Source organism: Ptychodera flava, chromosome 22 (assembly GCF_041260155.1).
Source record: "Ptychodera flava strain L36383 chromosome 22, AS_Pfla_20210202, whole genome shotgun sequence".
Classification (NCBI taxonomy): Eukaryota; Metazoa; Hemichordata; class Enteropneusta; family Ptychoderidae; genus Ptychodera; species Ptychodera flava.
This window is the reverse complement of record NC_091949.1, coordinates 26,133,430-26,154,104: the sequence shown is the minus strand read 5'-3', so window position 1 is coordinate 26,154,104 and position 20,675 is coordinate 26,133,430. Positions and strand designations below refer to the sequence as shown.

Here is a 20,675-nt window from a genome sequence, read left to right as displayed (position 1 = left end):
TGTAGAAAAGCATACATCCTAGGACAATTTTTTCATTGACACATACGGGTCAAGCAGTTGACTGTGTCATCGAACTGAAAGTGACTCTACTCTTTCTTATTCTTAGTACCCATTACATACTTCTCTCCATCGATTTCGTCTGCGTCTTTGAACCGGCACTGTTGATTCTTCTGGTTAGACAATCGTAATAATGGTTTGAAGATTTTCGACTCGAACTCAAGTGTGTCGTTGATGTGAACAGGGATCGTTTTCTGGATACCCAGGATACACTTCGATGTCTTGACAGACGTCCACACATGACAAACCGATGAAAAAGGCCTCTCATGTCGGTCTGCATCGAAATACACAAAGATATATATATATACATACGTATACATATACATACATACATACATACATACATACATACATACATACATACATACATACATACATACATACATATATATATATATATATATATATATATATATATATATATATATGTGTGTGTGTGTGTGTGTGTGTGTGTGTGTGTAATTGAGGCATTACAAGCGGTTTTTTTTGTATGATGGTTTGAAATCAAACGCAGCTTTGGTAACAATGCTTACCAAAGAGTGACCACTTTTACCAACACTGTGAACAAAAGACTGTATACGTCGCCAAAGATTGAAATAACACATTTTCAAAGATATTCTTGATGGAAATAGGAATCCAAAACATATTCTGAAGATTTGATGCCATTTTCCCGGTGAAGACAATGCAAATTTAAAAGATACAGCTAACGGTGTTTTAATTTTTGGGTCACACAACTGTTGTATCTACCACAGACAAATAGAAAGACTCGCAACGGGTATTGTTTAAGGCGTGAAACGGTTACGTAACCCATCCATGTTCGCCTCTCCTCAGGCAGCTCTCGCTTCTCTTTTCTCTTTTTATCGATACTGTCTGGTTTTATTCAATGGTTTACGGTCAGTCATAAGCTTATAGTCTTTTACAAGCTGGTCATGGAAGGACGACTTTATGAAACTGCTGGCGTGTTATGTTTTGATTTGCGTGAAGCACTGTTTCTGCCCTGAGAGCTATGGTTGCTATGCGACTGGCAACACGATGCCATCTCGTCGTCCTTTTCGCATAATCTCGTGCAATTATCAACCACAAACACAGTCTCCAAAAATCTAAGTCCTGTGAAGCTCATTTTAATATAAAAGGCCATAGTCTACCGAGACGACCATGGGACAAAATGCATGCCGCGTTGCTAGTCTGTCTTTCTATTTGTCTGTGCATCTGCTTACCACACTTGTGAAACAGTAATAAGTCAGTTAAAACTTTACAATGCCCTTATCTAGATTATTTTTTCAATTTTGAAAGTACTTTACCCTAAATCCATCGTTCAGGAAACTGTAGATGATTGGATTCATAAACTGTTTGACATCGCCAGCCATAGGACACAGGCATTAATCTGTCTCAGCATGTCCTGACGTGATGGGTCGTCAAAAATGTAAGGCATAAACTTGACAACCAGATTGAAAAGTTGTAGAGGCAGCCAACATATGCTGAACATAAGCACTACCACGATTAACATCTTTATTACCTGTGAGAAAATTGAAAGTAAATATTACGTCAATACGAGTCAATCAACGTGATTTTGATGCGTCTTTAGTGTTCAAATCTGAAGGCTGTTTAACTTAAGGTAGTACACGCCTCGGAAGTCAAAGACAAATTTTCTTAGATGAAACTTTCAATGATACTCCAACCAAATCAAGAGTAAAATAGCGGGAGGTGGGCATGCAACGTTTGGTGTTAGAGAAACAAATTACCTGACATTTATCGATACTTCAGGTTCAAAATGGCCACCATCCCCGTGTTTACTCTATGGGGCACTACTCAAAATGCTTGATATACAACAACACACACACACATATACTGACTCTCAACCTATGTCAAATACGTTAAGTATACACGTACGTATACTAATAAAATGCACAAGTACAATGTACACTTGGTGTGAGAAGATCTGCTTGAATTACGTATACTCTTATTCTTCATATAGATATACGCTCCGTATATCAACGTATTGATATGTTCCATATACAAAGATATACGTAACATGTACAACTAATTTTGTGTTCCATATTCGTCAATATACGTAAATATACTGAACGTATATCAAGCATTTTCCCCAGTGGGGGAAAATGAAAATTTTGATTTTCAAATAACTAAGACGGTAAAAATATTTCTCACTCCAAGAGCTTTAATATGAGTACCCACTGGTAATAGATTAGAAAAGAATTGTAACAATTGAGAGTCCGAAATTCTCTCCCCGGGGCGTACTCTGCCATAACACAAATCGCCAAACTGACAAAACGCAAACATCGAAACATTGCCGATTTTAGGATCTTCTTAAGTGTATATGTGTATTTTACCAAATAATAATGGAAAAAGTCGGCGGTAAGTGTGCTTTGCCCCTATGATTTACGTTTTTAAATTTGAATCCAAATTAAATAATCAAATTTCCTCTCTGCCGAAATCCTGATGGATGTGCGACTGAAAATAATTTCATGCCTTTTTGAACAGCAAAGTGGTATTCAGCCTTGAGAATTTATGAAAGTAAAGGCAGAATTAAGTTGTTTTCAAAAATTAAACGGCTAAGTCACGATATCAAAGTAATGCCTGCTACTGTTGTCAAATCGACTGTGTGCTTTTGCACTGCCTAGATAATTTGCTGACGCGGACAGCGTTTCATACCAATCACTGGTAATCTAAGGCGTTGTCAGGGTTAGGGACGGGGTCCGCAGAGAGTAAGCCCTAGAAAGTCATTTCAGTCAGTATTCAAAGGTTTGTGTCCATTGGTCGTAACGTATGCCAACTGTTCAATCATATTTTGTCACGTACAATCACTCAAGGTCAAGTAAGACAGTTTGCGGGCAAAAACAAAAATTCCAAAGAAGTGAAGCAGCATACTTAGAGAAACCAAGAATATTATCCTGTAAACACTCACACTACGCTAGAGGAGGCAAACAGTGTGACGTGAATGTATGTTTTTCTTAATTTGGGTGGGGCTGACATTTCTAGTCTACACGAATGACTGCCGGGACAGAGACATCGTTTTTGCTCAAACATTGTTGTGATACCCAACACAAAGAGAGCGCGACTTTTGTGCTTATTATATCGCGCGTCATAAGGACTGAGTAATTTATCCATGTGCCAACCATTGCCCTAAAACGAAACAAACAAAGGAAGAGTTTATTTTCGTCAGTCTCAGAACACGTATCCAGGGTGCCAATGCACAAAAAGGGCGTCATAAACATGTCAACTCCATCAGTATGTGGACAGCATAAAATTAGCCTATCATGCTAATCAAGGCCAAGTACAAGGTTTCAAAATGCACATTAAAATATAAATTAATGCAAACGATTTGAAAGTGATAATTAAATCATAGACAAGTATCACTGGTATATTCCAATATTTTAAATCATTATTCTTAGACCGTGAATTTTAACATTTACTGTGAAGTTGCTGTCAATTGCAGGACAGTTGTATCCATTTCGGTGGCACAGTGGGGCTTTTCATGGTCCGCAAAATTCAAGCAGTAACCTCAAAAAACAAATTACTGCCATTCAGAGCTGATGAAAATACTTAACAGTGGTAGCTGTAATGGGATATTCACATTTGTTGCACATTTATATTAATTGAATATGCATCAGTTTCCTCCATTTTCTTCTTTCAATTTGTGCATAAGAATCGGTTTTATGCTTGTCACCATTAAAAAACCAGCGAGCTGAAAGTTACTTTTCACTGGTTTTATTTATGAGCAAAAGTAATTTCTTCTACATGTCTAAGAGTTGTAAAATGTTGAAACGTTGCAAACTATGGAACTAAACGTCACCCTTCATTGCAAATCGTTTAACCATGTTATCATATCAACTCGCGCATAAGTGAGATAATGTTGATGATGATGTTGGTGTACGTCGAAATCGTGCATATGCATATTTAAGCCAACGATGTTGGTTTGAGCATAGTTGGATGGGTACTGTAATATGTTGAACACTTAAGATACATTTCACTTCAATTTCAGAAGTTGGCAGAATTTGAATTAAGTTTCAACATGTTACGGCATATGTTGAGAATGCATGAGGTTCAATAATTGCCACAAATTCGACATCTCACATACAATGCTGTGTAAGGGAGGGTACGTCAAGAGATGCATAAATGACGGGATATGACACTCGCCCTAGCAGTCTTGTCTTTAAGGTCGTGCGTGAGTCGAAATTGCAACACTTAAAGTTTTGCTCTGACTTTCCACAACGGAGCATTCAACCATTCTCTTACCGAAGAAGAATGAAAGTCAGGGGTGACCGTGCAAAGTTTTGTTACAGAGAAAGAAATTGTCTAATGTTCCCCATATTTGAAATTCAAAATGGCCCATCCCTGTGTTTACTCCGTTAGGAAATATCATACCTATTTTTTTTGCACAAAAAAGATGGCGGAAACTTTATTCACTCCAAGAGCTCCAAAATGAGCTCCCAAAAGAGGTAGACCATAAAAGAGTTGTGAAAAATTTAGAGGCCGAGTAAGAAAGAATTTCTAAAAGTTTTGCATGGATTTGGATTCAATTTCGTGAACTTTATACAATCCAAGAAAAGGTCCTGGAAAATGAATGATACACGAAACTCCTTTAGTAGGTTCTCATTTTTCGTTTCTCAATGGTGCACGTATACCAATGCGCGCTCAGATAACTAACATTTAATGTAGGAAATTGATGGGTCTACAGCCGTATGCACGCTTTGAAAATTCCTAGGAGTTGCTTTCAAGAGACAGTGTACAATTCCATTTTGTATCTTTTCCAGACAACACCCAACACTCGCTATTCTCAAAAGAAACCTTCACACAAAATGACACTGAAGATTTGATACTTGATCGCCTGGAGAAATAAGACACTTACAATTGAATACTGAACAGAAAAATGCATTAATAGTTGAAAATCATGAAAATTTAATCAGAAACAGACACACTCAAGGGAAGGTGGAAAACAAATAACCATTATTAAATCAATCAGTCGTGTACGATTTTCAGTGCACATTAACAACAAAATGAATCCACACAAGCCTATGTTAACTGACATGAGTATGACATTAAAACAAACCCAATAATTTGATCATACAATGTAATAAAATTACCAGGTCGCATAAACACAAAAATTACAATTTCAGGAAGGATCATCTTGAATCATAAATATTATGTGTGCTAATTCTCATGTGGTCAGCGTTCCTCTTTGCTGACGAAAGATAGTATCAACAATGCATGTCTTCTGCTTGCTGAGTACGACATCATGAAAAGCGCGTACGTCCCTTTGACTCGTGACATATGCCACTTTCAACTCATCAAAATTTTATCTTCATCATCGCTTTACAAACATTTTACATATCAAACAACTCAATATGTTGTCAACCCCAAAGCTAACGAATTCTAAATCTGTCAGCAATATTGCGGTATTTTCGATTTCGACTAAAGAATTACCAAACACGGACAAATAAGTGCCGAATCTGTCTTATAAAACAGTAAACGCACAAAAAAATTTACCGCGGCATAAAAGGAAGGACGTTTACCCAAACACTACCACTGGTGAACAATCCCAGGGGATCAGCTGGGGAAACATTTGAAATGGTATATCTAATGTTACCCTGGCTGAGCTATCCCTCGGGATCAGCCACAGCAATCCGACAGTGCAAATGACACCAAGCTAAAGCGAATCTAATACATATACATTTAGTTCGATTTCGACAACTTCTTCAAGAGAGATCTAAGTGAGATAAGATATTCCAAGGTGGTATTAAGTGTGTTCGCCTACTTCTCACAAGGCTAAGCACATCTTTTATAGGTGCATTTTGGGAAATCTAAACGTTGTCGAGACATAAATGACATATAAATGTCATTTAAAATTTAAAGCTCGGTGATTACTGTTTTGTGCAAACATCCACGCCATATTATCAAAGCATACAAGGCGTGAAGTTTTCGAGTCTGAAGTTGCAAACAATTGTACCCTTCCAGGCGATGAATTGTCCTCAAACAACCGAGCTTGTAACTCCGTTAAAGTGTACATTTTCTGAAAGCATAGATATTGCCAAATGCTGTCCTATGTATATAGTAACCAGAGCACACATAAGGATCACGTGATAGTACATTTGAACACTAGTAACGTTAACACAACCTTCCCTGTGCAAAACCTGCAGTGTTTCTTGTCAAAATTTGCGTAATCAAAAAGTGTTGTACCAATCTTGCAAACTATGTTTGCAATTTTTGCCAGAGGCTCTAGACCTAGAATATTCCGATTAAACCACTATTGTTAGCTGTTGGCCAAGCCAGTGATATTTGGACCACAGATTGAACCACGTGTAATTCACCTGAAACGCATCTTTAAAGCATATGCTTTGCACAGTTCACTTAAACTTTTATAGGCCCGTTGTATACTTGCAGAACATAAGTAATTGGAAAGGTCAGTATTTATGTGCTCAGATATACTTCCCTAATATTCTTCGTTCAGCGAAGGAAGAAAAATATTATTAAATTTGTTGTCCTGGCCAAGGACTAGATTAGTTCTTGAAGAACTACCTTCTTGGTCTTCACCAGATTTTGTCTTTGTGTGATTGTATTATTATTGTCACTTTTATGATGCTAATATTGTATATGTGTCAGATTTGCATTATTTTCATTTTTCTGGTGTCAAAGGTTTACAGTCACCTGTAATCTAAACATGCCTATATATGGTCAAAGGGGCGTTCCTTGGTATTCAAAATACCCATGTTAGGGTGCTGTTGTTAAGAAGCGGCCATCCGCTTAAAATCTGTGATTGGTTAGATTTTCTCTTTCCATGGTAACTGTGGCAAATTTGGAACAGGTGACAGTATACCTTTAATATTGTTTTATACATCATATTTTTGTGGTTAAATAAATATTAAGCACATAAAATAGAGAAAATAAAAATACGAGTGACGTAGTGACCGTGTCACCAGGAGTCGAAGACGAGTGGTAGCATGGTTATTACGTCACGAGTATTTCTCGAGCTGAACGAAGAAAAATATAAAGGAATTATATGCTTGTCACATGCACAGACCAAGAATTCATAATTTTTTGCAAAATAAAAGTAGTTTTCCTAAACAAATCCACGTTTAAACTACTGAACTACGTTTTGAAAATATCAATACACCATAGGCGAGCTGTCCATTATTTCTAGTCGTCGGTCGCGTGAGCGAGGAACAAGGGGCTTACGTTTGTGTACGGAGCAAACGCCTTCCACAAAGTTATACAAGATTTCAAAGATAGTAAAGGCGTAGAAATTTAACTAAAAAAAAAAACACGTTATATTTCGAGAACAAAAATCGACTGAACCGAAACGGCGCTAACACTGTGCAACGTCGCTCTCAACCGTACCCTCATTGCACAGCAAGAGCCAACCCACGGCAATGCGACCGGCTTCGACTTTCGTTGTTTCCAATAATTATTATTAACACTCCTTAGGAATATACAAGCGTAACACTCGTAGTCTATGAAAATATTGATTTCATTAGGCAACTTTTTGAGGCTCAGCGTACAGCTTGATGAATAATTAGTACATGCCTCCCCTTGTTGTTGCTCGTGAGTACTCTGTGCGTAGAAAGTTCTGGCGGCGATATGGTCTGTACGGAACGCCCATATTGGCGACAAAACTAAAACAGAAGGACTCAAAATTTGCTAAGTGGATGTATTTTGTCAGACTTTAAAAACTGATTTTACAAATTTTGATCGCTACAGAATACGGGCCGCCATATTGTTTGTTTACTTTGACAAGCACATCGAAGATCGACGCAAATAATTCCCGACACACCAAAATTGATGACAGTCGTAAAACGACCAGAGAATAATCCCGGTATTTTCTGTTTAGAGACGACAAACGTGGCTTGTGCAAGGGATAAAGATCGAAATACCGCGACAGTGCAAAGTGCAAGCGCAATGTGTTCATGTTCTGTCTCAGATAGTCGAAGAAGAGCAAAAAGTGAAAATCTATTGTGTAAGGATATGGTTTGAAAGGTTAACCCGATTAGTGAACGTTACTCTTGCAGTTAAATTAGAAGTGAGCGTAATTTGCTTTGAAGCAAACTTTGCAATCTACTGCAAGACCTGAGCAAAGTCTACTCAGTACCGATGTGTAGCTCGAACATTATATATTTAGAGGTTATAACCCAATATCACCTGTTCTTGTGTCGTATCAGCATGAGTGTCATTTGTGCTGCGTCAGACACGAGACGAAGTCGAGTGTCTGACGCCACGCACTCACTACCTGTTCGCTGGAGACTGTGCACAGTGCCGGCGCCGTGCGAACGGCAGAATGTTTGCTAGAACTTGACCAAAAAAATACCATGGGAAAACATTTCAAGACTCAACGTGATATTTCCGTATTTTGCAACCAGAAATACCCGTGTTCCTCGAAGCCCTTCAAGTTTTTAAGTCGGCGACATCGCTTCGCAGGGGGGAGCGGCAGCCATTTCGTTGTTTACGTTGTTTACCAACAAACTGCTAATGTAGATAGGGAAAACTCTAAAACTGATGACGTTCATCGTGCATATCTTGACGTTTACCGTGAAATATCACGGCTGATATTTTACGTTGAACGTCACTAGGATGTAGCAATATGGGCATGGGTATATGATAAATAAATATATATATATATATATATATTATATATATATATATATATATATATATACACACATAATTTTGTAACCCCTTTTTATGCTAATATATCAGGTCCAAAGCATAAGCTTAATAGTCGCGCCAGCGGCTTACTGACTACGCATGCGCATATTTATAATATACTATGCGAGTAACCGGAAGTGCACTCTTCTTTCAAGGGCGCCGCCATGTTTTTTTTTTCGAATACTCGTAAATAAACAAATACGAAACAAATTACTAATATATAACATGCCATTTATAAAATATACCTCTTTTCTTAGCCAGTAAATGTTATAATGCACCTTGTCGCCGATACAAAATATCGTTTATGTAGATAAAGGGAGAAAACTGTCGTGCATATGAACGGGGGCATACGCAAAGAATGCTGGGATTTAATTTTAGAAAAGCGCCCCCTGTGTCAATAATTAGATTCAAAAATTGCCAGTTTTTAGACGGAACGCTGTAGTTTTCAGCACGAGGGACGGTGTTTTCAGCTTGCAAGTGGAAGGTGGGCAATGCGGTTACCTTCATCTGTTGCGAAACCATAGACGAATAAATATAAAAAAAGCATTGTCAAAAGTGACGAACGATACGAATCGAAATTTTTTGTACAATAAATATTTTGTTTAAAACTAAATTTCAACCATTGTTTCGATATGTTGTTATATGCGAGATGGTATTCGATAGCTGTTTCTGTCACCCTTTTATTGTACCCTCTGTCAGTCATCAACATTTTACAATTTTGAACTTTCGTTTAGTGGAAGACAATGGGTTTTTGCAGTACGTGAACGAATCTCATTCACCGAGCTTAGGAGACAGCCGAAGACTCTCCCCTAAATTTATGATACTTATGCTACTTATCATTCTTAAATTTATGATTGAAACTCATATCAATATTTCTTAAATTCATGTGTGGGTGTTATTATTAAAATACTGATGTTACAGGTATAAGACTGCAGGGTGATTGGCTTTGGCAGTAGTAAAGCTGATAGCATTTCTTTTTTTTTCGTTATGGAATTTGATTATTATTGCTTTCAGCGGAAAAAGTTAACGCAATTGGGAGTTTAACGTTCTCTCGTCAACACATTGCTTTTTATAACGAGGAAAAAACTAACTTTTGATAGATTTGTTGATTTAAAATCAGAGTTGGTAAAATGAAAAACGTGGAGTGTCTCATTCTGAGTCGATTGTCACAGTAACACTGCTAGATGTTTGCAGTACAGCAGGCATTTTCAAAAAGCAGAAAAATACACTAAAATTTTATATAGCATAGCCTTATCGATGATACCGGGGCCCATCAATGTCGGATTATTGCCTCTGTCGCTCACCTATATAGAATCACACAGTTATATAAAAACATAGCGGTGTTAGACATTCAACAGCTGTATCTAAAAAGAACACATCCCTGATGAAGCTCCTATGGGATGTTGATGGAATTGTGAATAGATAATATTATTAGGCGTTAAGAAATCAATAACGATTATGTCAGTTTCGTTCATCAATAGAGCATCGTTTCTCATCCTCAGAATGAATATCTTGCATGCGAAATGAGTCAACATTCGTCTCGATGGGGTTTTGTGGCCATGTAGACATTAGCGGCAAAATCCTCATCTAATATGTAACTTCCGCTAAATGAATTTCAAATATAAATGTTTCAAATCAAGAGTCGAGCATGGTGTTATGCCTTTAAGCAAGGTACCTTAATCGTCATTTCTTCATTACAGTATGGGTAGTGGATACTTAATCCTGTAATTGGGTGTTCGCCTGTTAAATGATGAATTGAATACAAAATGCTATATTCACTACTAGGTATATTCGTGCAATCAAGGTGCGCATCTGAGCTGCTGATAACTTTCTTTCCTCCATAAGCTTCAAAATGAGCCACACAAGGCTGAAAGAATATTGTAAAATTTGAGAGTTCGAATATTGTCCCCGAGGTGCATTCTGTCTTAAACATTTCCCATGACGTTGTTTCCCGTTTCTGCTACAAGACATCAATCTGGAAAAGTATCATTCCTAGCAGCCGATCTTCCGTCGACATTTGACAATATTGCACATAAATCAATAACCTGGTTGACCTTTCACCTTTAAGATGGAAATTTTCCTCGGCGATTTGCTTTATGTATACGGAAACTGTTACAATGATTAGCTGTTCTGCCACTTGAGTAGCCTCACTAAAACATTTTGGGTATGTAGATATTCTACAGAATTATTTTTTTTTGTTAAAAGCGAATATCTTTATCTTTACGCCATATAGTAACAAAACAGAGCAAAGCAGCCATTTTTGAATTTCAAATATTGGTTAATGTTAGTTCATTTGTTTCTCATATACCAAGGTTTACACGATAGACCTTGATATCCATTAGTAATTTAAAATTTCGCAGGGAAAATTTCATCAAAATTCTAAAATTTCCAATTACTAGATAAATGTGTCCTTCTATGCCAATGGAAGCAACTCGTCATCGCCTTATGTCCCACCCGGGACGAAGAGGACTGAGAGAGTCTATGCCAATGAGGTTTAATACTTTGTAATTTATTTGTACCCCTTAATATCTTGAAAATGTCTAAAATGTTATTCAAAACCTAACCATTCATCAATATAGTCATTTACTGTGAAACAGCAATCTTCATTTTTGAAAAAAAACCGAGCGAGTTGTAGTTTTCACGCCATTTTAATTTTCTTCATCGCAAAAGAAAACCAGAATACAACTTCACAGTGCAGTATATCCAGTGCAATTTGTTCTAATAGGACTTTTAAACAAAACAATGCCAAAAGGCGTGCTTCCGTAAATATTGTTGACGAGATTGATTTTGCCGCGAGAAGCACAGTCATTCTCAAAATTTGATGAAATATAAACTTCCTTCAACACAAAGAACCCTTTTAAAACTAAATTCGCTTTCTCGACAAGCAATTTTCTACCTTTTAAGGTAACTCTTTCCTGAATATACAGTAGAAAAAGTTCAATATCTGTTATAAGAGGAAAGCACAAGGTTTCTTCCAAATCTAACAAGTCAAAAAACCCTTTTCTGTCATCTTTGCGTATTAAAATGAAAACCGATACCTTTGTAGGTGTGTAGGTAGCATAAATTGCGAGTTCATATCTTGTAGAAAATAAATTAAACTTCTCTGGAGATATCTTTAAGCACATAGTCATTTAATGTTCATTGGGTATTTCAAACCAATGTAATTGATAGCAAAGCAAGTCACCTTTCAGTGGCGCAGAGAGCTGCAGTCCCCAAGAGGGACCTCTGCAATAGAGTAAAAGAAGCGTGGGTTGTGTAATGTGATACGTACAGGTGGCGAACGAACAAAGTGGCTTAAAATTGATAACGTCTTCGTTAAAGCAATTATTTCTTATACCGAGCAACAAGTACAGATGATCAAATCACTCTGAAAAACTCCAATTTAAAGGTTACAAGCTCGATTTTAAAGTCGATGTAGGAAGTTTTGGGATCGGTTAACACTTGTCCAATTATATTTTCGACCACGAACGCGCCCTAGTGACCGGTGTATCTATGGTTACCAGCTCAGCATAGCCAATTGTAAGGAGTCTCGGCTAGTGGAATGGTAAACCTATACCATGGAAGTAGAAAAGAGTCTCGTTTCTACCTCAACGCCTACATGGGGGTTCGTAAGGTCTTACGATGTTTTACTACATATATAACAATCTTTGATAAAATGTCCCGCAGCATGCAAAGAACGGCTGATAGATTTTGTCCTCGCAATTACAATACATTTTATACATGTAATTTTGCAAATTGTCAAAACTATTAACAAGTCGACTAGGGTAAACTACATACTTCCTGAGAAAACAGGCTCAACTAACACTTAGCACAAACATTTGTAACCGCCAGCAAAGTTTGGAAAAATCTACCTTAGTGTTTCTCAAAGAAAAGATTAACATTCGTTTATAAAGTAAGCGATATGATGAAATTGGTGTCTTCCTAAAAAGGTAATTGAGACTACCAAGTGATGAGAAGGAAACAGGAGGAACAAGAAAATCACTCTTTCTTCTTCCCTTTGGCCGATTTCATAACAATCGACTACATCAAATCGTAATCTCCTTCGTTGGCTTTGTCCGTACAATATGCTAACTTGTCAATCATTTGTGAACAAATACTTACCTTTTTCTTGGAATTTGCACACGATTTGTCTCGTTGTTCGTCCGCGTTTCCGGGAAGTTTCCGTCCCCAAAGCTTTATACCGATCCTAAGGTATGTGAAGAGCAAAGCGATCAGTGGAAGAAAGTAGGAAATGAGGATCACGAACATTTCATGGACAGTGGCCGCCGTCTCGGAGGGCCACCACTCCGTGCAGAGGTAAATATTCCTCCTAGCCCATACGAACGGCTTTGCCCTGGCAAACACAGCCTGTACGATGGATAGTGACACTGACATCAGCCATATAAATGCAATCAGTATTTTGCCTTTGGTCTTCGTTATTCGTATCTTCAAGGGATGCATGACGGCGAAATAACGATCAACGCCGATCGCTGTGAGTGTGTATATACTCACGAAGACAGAAACCTGGTGGGTAAAGATGAACGAATAAAGGTTTGAGATTAAGGAATATATATACCAAATATGCACAAGACACTACCCATTCATCAGTTCGGTCACATGCAGCGATAGGAAAAAAGATATTTATAAGAGCAACGTATCACTTCTCAGCCACCATTTAGTGACTGGGTTGAGCATCTACGAAGCCCTAGTGAAACTTTAGTGTACTTAGTGTACCTGCCTTACAGCATAGAAGCCGTAGTCTACTTCCATGGTCAAAGTGGCCAAAAGTTACCATATTTCAGTTTAAGGTAGCGTGGATATCCTTTGAATGCACTGCGAAAGATTGTTTTGGGAAAAAGAAGATATTGCATGCCTCTGCACCTATGAAATGATTCTAGTCTGTGGTCAACAGTCCGCTTGGGCTTGTTTGATATTTGAGCTGTTGTCACTGTTCTGTTTTACAAATGATTTTATTTGAAATACTTTTTTCAGCATTACACCATGGAGAGACTGTCATTATTCAACAATGAACAACTTTTCCGTAAGTGTCTTCAAAATCGTTCGACTATTCAAATTCGGACATCTCAGAACTCAACGTTCTGAACCTACACTCAAAATTTACACGTGAAAATTTTAAATCATTCTATCTCAATATCTACAGTAATTTTCGGGATCACCAACCTTTGGTTGTCAACTCCAGCATAAATTAAATAAATTTTCTTATTTGAGATGCAAGATGGCCGTCATACCCTATGTTAACTGCCTTGGGGAAATTTCATAGAAAACAAAAACAAAACGTCATTTCCGTCACCAGATTCAAAGTGAGTCCGTACAAGTAGTGGACCAGGGAAGTAATGTGTAAATGTTAGAGTCCGAATGCCTGTCCCCGAGGTGCATTATACTTTATGTGTGCAAAGGTGGACCATAAAAACAATAACGACATTACACCATGAATTTTAAGAATGTGTTTGTCCAAAACTTTAAAGATTATGTTGTCCGCTACGGTGACAATCAACAAGTCATTAAATGGTAGGCTGCACGTTAGTTATACCTGAAATCAAGCCAAATTATCAAACTCACCCATGCATACTTCTCAACTATTCTGGTCTAGCCCTTTGCCGAATGTAATCTTTGAAGAAATCAATCAATTCAGACCAGCCATAGGCCTAATACTTGTTGCAGGCAACAAGTGAATTTTAAACTACATAAAGTGATAATGCTGCACTACTTCTTCTATGACTTCTGTCACTCCTTCGGAGAGTCAGCTCTCCTATCCTGTACATGTGATGGAATCAATTTGCTGATTCAACTTTTTGCAAAAGTTAAATTGAGGTACTTTTTGTACTTAATCTGTTCGAAGTATCATCATTATGTCCATCGTAAAGGATTTCAATAGACAGAACGTGCTGGGTTTTCCCCTTAATTGACAAATAGTTTTAGTGCTCATGAATGTCATGTGAGTCGTTCAAAAGACATTTTCCGCAGCGAAGCAATTATTTGAAACCTAAGAAAGTATGCCGTGCGTTTGTCGCCATCACGATCTCATTTTGTGATGAGTATTTTCTTGGAAATATTTTCTTGAAAATTACAAAGACACCGTGAAGACCGCCATTATGGCGACCACGCGGTGGTTTGCGAGTTATCGTGTGGAAATTGCGCTCGACCCCGTCGAATCCTAAATGACCAAGGGACTCCTTGTCCTCAAGCGTCGAGAGGAAGTTGACTTTCCTTTCGACTACAAAATTATCTTCGAGTGACAATTCTATTGATAAATAGAGAAAAATATGGTGTTTATTCAATATTGTAAAATCCTTAGAGTACGGTTGTAAATCTTTGTGGTCAATTTTTAGCATATGCCTTATTCCATGGAGAGTAGAATATTCCACATTCAAAATCAAACATTAACCGTACTACATCCTCTTTCTCATTATTTAGGTCTTCATTTGGGTTTTAAATTCAAATTGATCAATATAATTCAAAATTGTCGAACAAATGAGGCACAAAAGTAATTATACTGCTTCTGAACATGGATTTGAAATTGTATGTTGGAACAATGTGTGAGTGAATAGGCACAGTACTTCGTCAAACTATACATTTCAATAAGGGTTAGTGTTGAGGCAATATGCACCTCGAAAGTGAAAGACTTAAACTTTTGCTCAAACTTTTCTCGAGGAATCTTTTTTAACCATTCTCTTTTAAAATCAAGAATAAAAATCGGGGAAGGGGTCCACCCTGAATGTTTTGGTACCGGAGAAACAAATGACCTAAGATTTGAAATTTAAAATGACCGTCATACCTGTGTTATCTCTATCGATAAAAAATAAAAACTATCGTCGAAAAACTAAGACGTCGAAAACTGTTCCTACACTAAGAGCTTTAAAATGAGACCCTACAAGTGGTTGATCAGAAAAGAACGGTAAATGTTTCAGAGACAAAATATCGTCTCCAAGGCACATTGTACCTTAAAGAAAGATTATCCATTCATGTTCGACCCAATACAACAAGCAATAATACTGACATGCACATTGAAATATTTAATGCACTTAAGTTTTATCCGTATTTTTTGTTCAACTTTGGTAAATTCAAAAATGTGGTTCTCAAGGACAACCGTTCTTGATAGGGACATATTAGGGCCTGACGTAATATAAGAAAATTAATTTTTATCCTTATGGTCAGTAAAAAAAATGGAATGGCCTAAATATGCAAAGTAAAGAGTGTATTATTAAAAATCCGGAACGACGCCGTTTCTTTTTAACTGCTCGGTTGAGCGGGGGATTTGAAGGGAAAACAAATTGGCGAAGAACATTAAAGAAGTTAATTTTCTTCCGTTTCCTGTGACCGAACGATTGATGCCTGAGATAATTGGGCACGTAGAATCAATAAAAGTAGAATGTTCCTCGAGGATAGATATACGGAGCCACTCTCAGGTCCACTCTCAGGTTTTTACGATGCCTTTCTCACTTAACGCTCGTGTAGACTCATTTTGAAGCTCTTTGAGTAATGACAGTTCACGCCGTCTTAGTTTTCTTAAAATAGAAGATGTAATTTTTTTTCCTATAGAGTTAGCACAGGGGCGGCGGCCGTTCTGAATTTGAAATATCGGTAAATGTTGGATAATTGTTTCTCTAGTTTTCACATTATTTGCCCTGTAACCCCTGATTTTTATTCTCGATTCGGTAAGAGCATGGTTAAAAGTTCCCTTTGGAAAAGTCTGAAAAAAAGTCTGAATCCTTCAGTTTCGAGGAGCGCACTACCCTATAAAATGAAAATTTCCCTTCACAATTCTACCCGTACTCCGTTTCGAGTTTTCCATCGCTTTGAATTTTTCGTGGTTGAGTATTTACATAGCGGACAAACATGCGATTAAATTAATGACGCTTCGCTTAGGATTTCTTAAAGTTCTCTCATACGTGTTTCCATAAACTGACTATAATTACGAGCCATCATCTCGCGAATGTATAAGTGTCTGTTAGATAAGTCTGAACCAATCTGTGCCTAATGTACTATGTAAGTTCGTTATGTAAAAAGGTTCACGAACTTTTGCCTTTTATTTTGACAAGAAATTCGTTTTCGATTCAATAGATGTTTCAACAGTAAACTGTGTTTACTGAGATGCGCGTAAAATATCAGGTGAAAGGTCAAATGGTATTTGTGCCTGAGTGGCACACAATAACGGCAAATGGCTACCCGCTCCAATGTTCACAGCCCCATGGATATAGATTAGGCTAAATTTCAAAATTGGGTGGGTCCCATAAAATGCTTTTCAAAAATAGGTTGGCACATATAATGAATGTGATTTGAATTCTTAATTCCTCAGTATTACATTTGTACAAAACATGTATCATTACCAAACGCTTATGTGCGTATTTTCTCATGGGCTAATCTTAGCCTGCTGCGAAGTATAAGACATCTTCACACGAGACGTTCAGAGTTCGTTGATACTTCATAGACTTTATTTCTCGGTGGACAAGCTTGACAGGTGCCATCGCCCACGATACGCTTCTCCGTGGTCTAAATGCCTTCATTCCGGTGTATTCCTTCCTAATATTGTTTTAGAATTGGGTTTTAAATGTTATATTTAAAGCGTGGCTTTGATCATACTTTAGATGTGAATTAAAGATAAAGTGATACATCATAAACATCAATACAAGTCTTTATCTTAAATTAACATGTCACAATAAATATTCAAACGTCACTGTGACACGTTGGAAACCCTTCACGTGCCTTCATTAAGTGTTGAGTACCTTCATAATTCTTAATATCATTCAAATATATTCTTGTTTTATCCCGACGTCCGTAAATACCCTCGTAAAACGTTATTAGCATTATTGTGCATATGGTTTGAATTCATATCGACTGATGTAGTCGATATTTTGATATTTTAGTTGATAATTTAAGTGTTATCAATAGCCGCTAGGCGCATTATCCTTTGTGTGAGATAAACTATCTCCGTTACACTCTTCATCTTTCAAGCTATGCATTGTGCCTTGTAATTTATAAGCCAGTGATATTTGGAAAGTCTAAAGAAAGAAAAAAAATCATTCCTATACAACAACTTATACTGACTGGAAATAATCCCACACAAAAGGGAATTCCTTGTTTCGATATAGTTTTAAATTGCATATACTTAAATGGCCATCCTCGCGAACTCTGAAGAAAACAAGTGCAATTTTGTTTCCTTTTCCTTCTTCATCATGACGTCATCTTCCCATTATTACAATTTCATTGATTCTTATATTCAAACTTAAATATTTTCTGACAACTTAATAGCACATATTCGTCATTATAAGAGGCAGAGTGGCATAATCGCTGAGTTCTCATATCAGTTTCCGAGATTGACGGCTTAAATATTCCCTTCCTTTCGCCTCACGTGGCTCCCTTTTAGGGGCTAAATAACCATAAATTTTCGTACAGCCGTTTCTCTCCCTTTTTGTTGAACATGTGAAAAACAAAGAATAAAGGAACGCCAGGAAAGAATTTCGTGAGCTTGGTTATGCAAAAAGAATAGGCAACTTGAATCACAACGTCGTAATATGCATTCACTTTTCTGTATAAATGATGCTCAGATCAAGAGAGTCTAATATTACACCGATGCTCCAACAAATGCATCGTCAAATGACACATATAAAGTAATCGGTACCATGTGAAGTTTTTACACAATTTCGGACATAAAAATCTTAAAATTTCGGCTTCTACATATACAAAAATAAAGCAAGACATTTTGCTCTTATTCACGTATTGTGTACACAGACAATGTATCGATTACTGAGGTACGACTGAAACCCTAGAATGATTTTACAAAAAAGTATGTTACATCGGGGTAAATGATTGTACGGTCAAACGGAGTTTACTTTCTACTCGCCATACCATATGGCACCAATCGGCTGATACAAATATGTATCTTAATAATTCAACTGGTAGGATTTCCATCATAGACACACTCATTTACACTTAGGGCCTCATTACATTTATGCTCGCAATCAGTCATGTAAATCCATACCATGAAAAATCAGAGGATAAATTTCTTATTTGTTTTGTCAGCGATCATTGTTTCGATAAAGTTTGAGTGTGCGATGTGTGATAGTGGGTGTACGAGCGTGAGTGCTTTAGAACTCTACAACGTGTGGAGCGGTAGCAGTCAGAAAAAATGTAACAACTTAGCCCGGTTATTAAACCACTCTTTTTGAGAGTGGGGGTTTGGCCGAGTGGTTCTGTCTGTTGCCTCTCCGCTAGGCGACTGGATGCCGTAGGTTTTGAATTCAAATCCCATTGAAAACTAGCCGTATTGCTTATACGGTCGCTGTATGATAGAAGGGAATCTGAAGTGAACAGTCAAACAACACTCCATTGATTGGATGTAAGATTTTGAAAAAATAAACAAGAATACAAGCAATTCTTCGTCGAATTCCAATTATTCCCATGCAATTAACTAAAGTCCAAAATAATTAGATATTATTCCCTAATATTTTTCTTCGTTCAGCGAAGGAAAGTACAAGTGACATAATGACCGTGTCACCACGAGTCGAAGAAGAGTGGTGACACGGTCATTACGTCAACCGTATAATATACTTATCACAATGCACATGCCGATTTTGCAAAATGAAATGAATTTTTCACAACAGTTCCTCATACGCCGTGGGCGAGCTGTCAATCATTTCTAGTCGTCGGTCGCGTTAGCGGTACGTTTGTATATGGAGCAAATGCCAGGGAGCTCACACAACAGGCACCTACCGCGAAGTTTATACACGATTGCAGAGGTAGCATAGGCCTAGAAATTAAACTCAAACAAAGATACGTTATTTTTCTCGAGAATAAAAATTGCCTGAATCCCAACAACGTGCACATTGTGTAACGTCGCGCCCGCCAGTACGTGTACTCCGTGCGTCAGAGGTTCAGGGTGGGGTTGTGTCTATACAAAATACGAGCCCCCATATTGGTAACAAAACTAAAACTAAAGGACTCAAAATTTTCAAAGTGGATGGTTTTTTCAGACTTCCAAAAAAGATAGCTGATTTTTACAATTTTTCACCTCCGGAGCCATAACTCAGACTTATTTCCACCAATATCATTCAAAGCTGGTACAATGACATTGACCTATGTCATACATATGCACATTAATTTGTTTTACGACATGTAGCAGTATTGGCCGCCATATCGTTTGTTAAAAATGACGAGCACATCGCAATGTATCGAAGATCCACGCAAAAAAGATCCAACGCATCAAAATTAATGACGTAGACGCGATTTGTAGTGATGTAGAACGACCAGAGTATAAATGCCGGTATTTCTGTTCAGAGACGACAAACTTGGCTTGTTCATGTGATAGTAATTTTTGTCTTACATGTCATTAATCTCTATCCAATATTTTACCTAATGAAAAGATTGAAGTCGACTTGAATAAGTACCCACTCACCGTAAAACACTTTAACAAAACAGATAAATAATGTTCATTGCTGGATCCTACTCAGGCCTAGAGTTCATTGAAAGTTCATAGGTAATTAGAGTTCTTGATTCCTTAAACTTCATCACGATATTTACAGGCTGCTTCACTAAAGAGGTTTGTGAGTTGCGCAGCTCGCGGCTTTATTCTTCGTTGTTCGGATTACGTTGATCGGTTAGATGATGTTTCAGCAGTCCGTTTATTCAAAGATAAACCGTATTGGTTCATATTATAGTGTTACTCACTGAGTCGAATTCTAAGTATCATTTTGTCCTATTCAGTTATTCTTGTCGCCATCGTTGTCGGTTACTACCTCTCCGTCTTTGTGCGGTTTGCTAGGTTCCCAGATTCTCCACCATGCTACTATAAGCGACTGTGGTTATTTTCTCATGGGCTCGTCTTGGCCGAACTAGAGGTGGTACTTGGAATATTTACAGTATTGGCTACACAAAACGTTCAGCGTTCATTTGTACCACACAGGCTTTATTTCTCGGTAGACATGTTTGACAGGTGCCATCGCCCAAAGTGCGCTTCTCCTATGGTC

At 37.6% G+C, this 20,675-nt stretch overlaps 1 protein-coding gene across 1 annotated transcript in view; it reads right to left on the bottom strand.

Moving 5' to 3' along the window:
- Window positions 1-1,396: 1,396 nt before the first annotated feature.
- LOC139122314 (substance-P receptor-like) overlaps window positions 1,397-20,675 on the bottom strand; it is a 36,685-nt gene continuing 17,406 nt past the window's right edge. The window contains exons 3-4 of the mRNA XM_070687711.1: window positions 12,814-13,215; window positions 1,397-1,573 (exon numbers count right to left, since the gene is read on the bottom strand). Of these exons, the coding sequence (XP_070543812.1) occupies window positions 1,397-1,573; window positions 12,814-13,215 (579 nt within the window). The remainder of the gene's footprint in view (window positions 1,574-12,813; window positions 13,216-20,675) is intronic.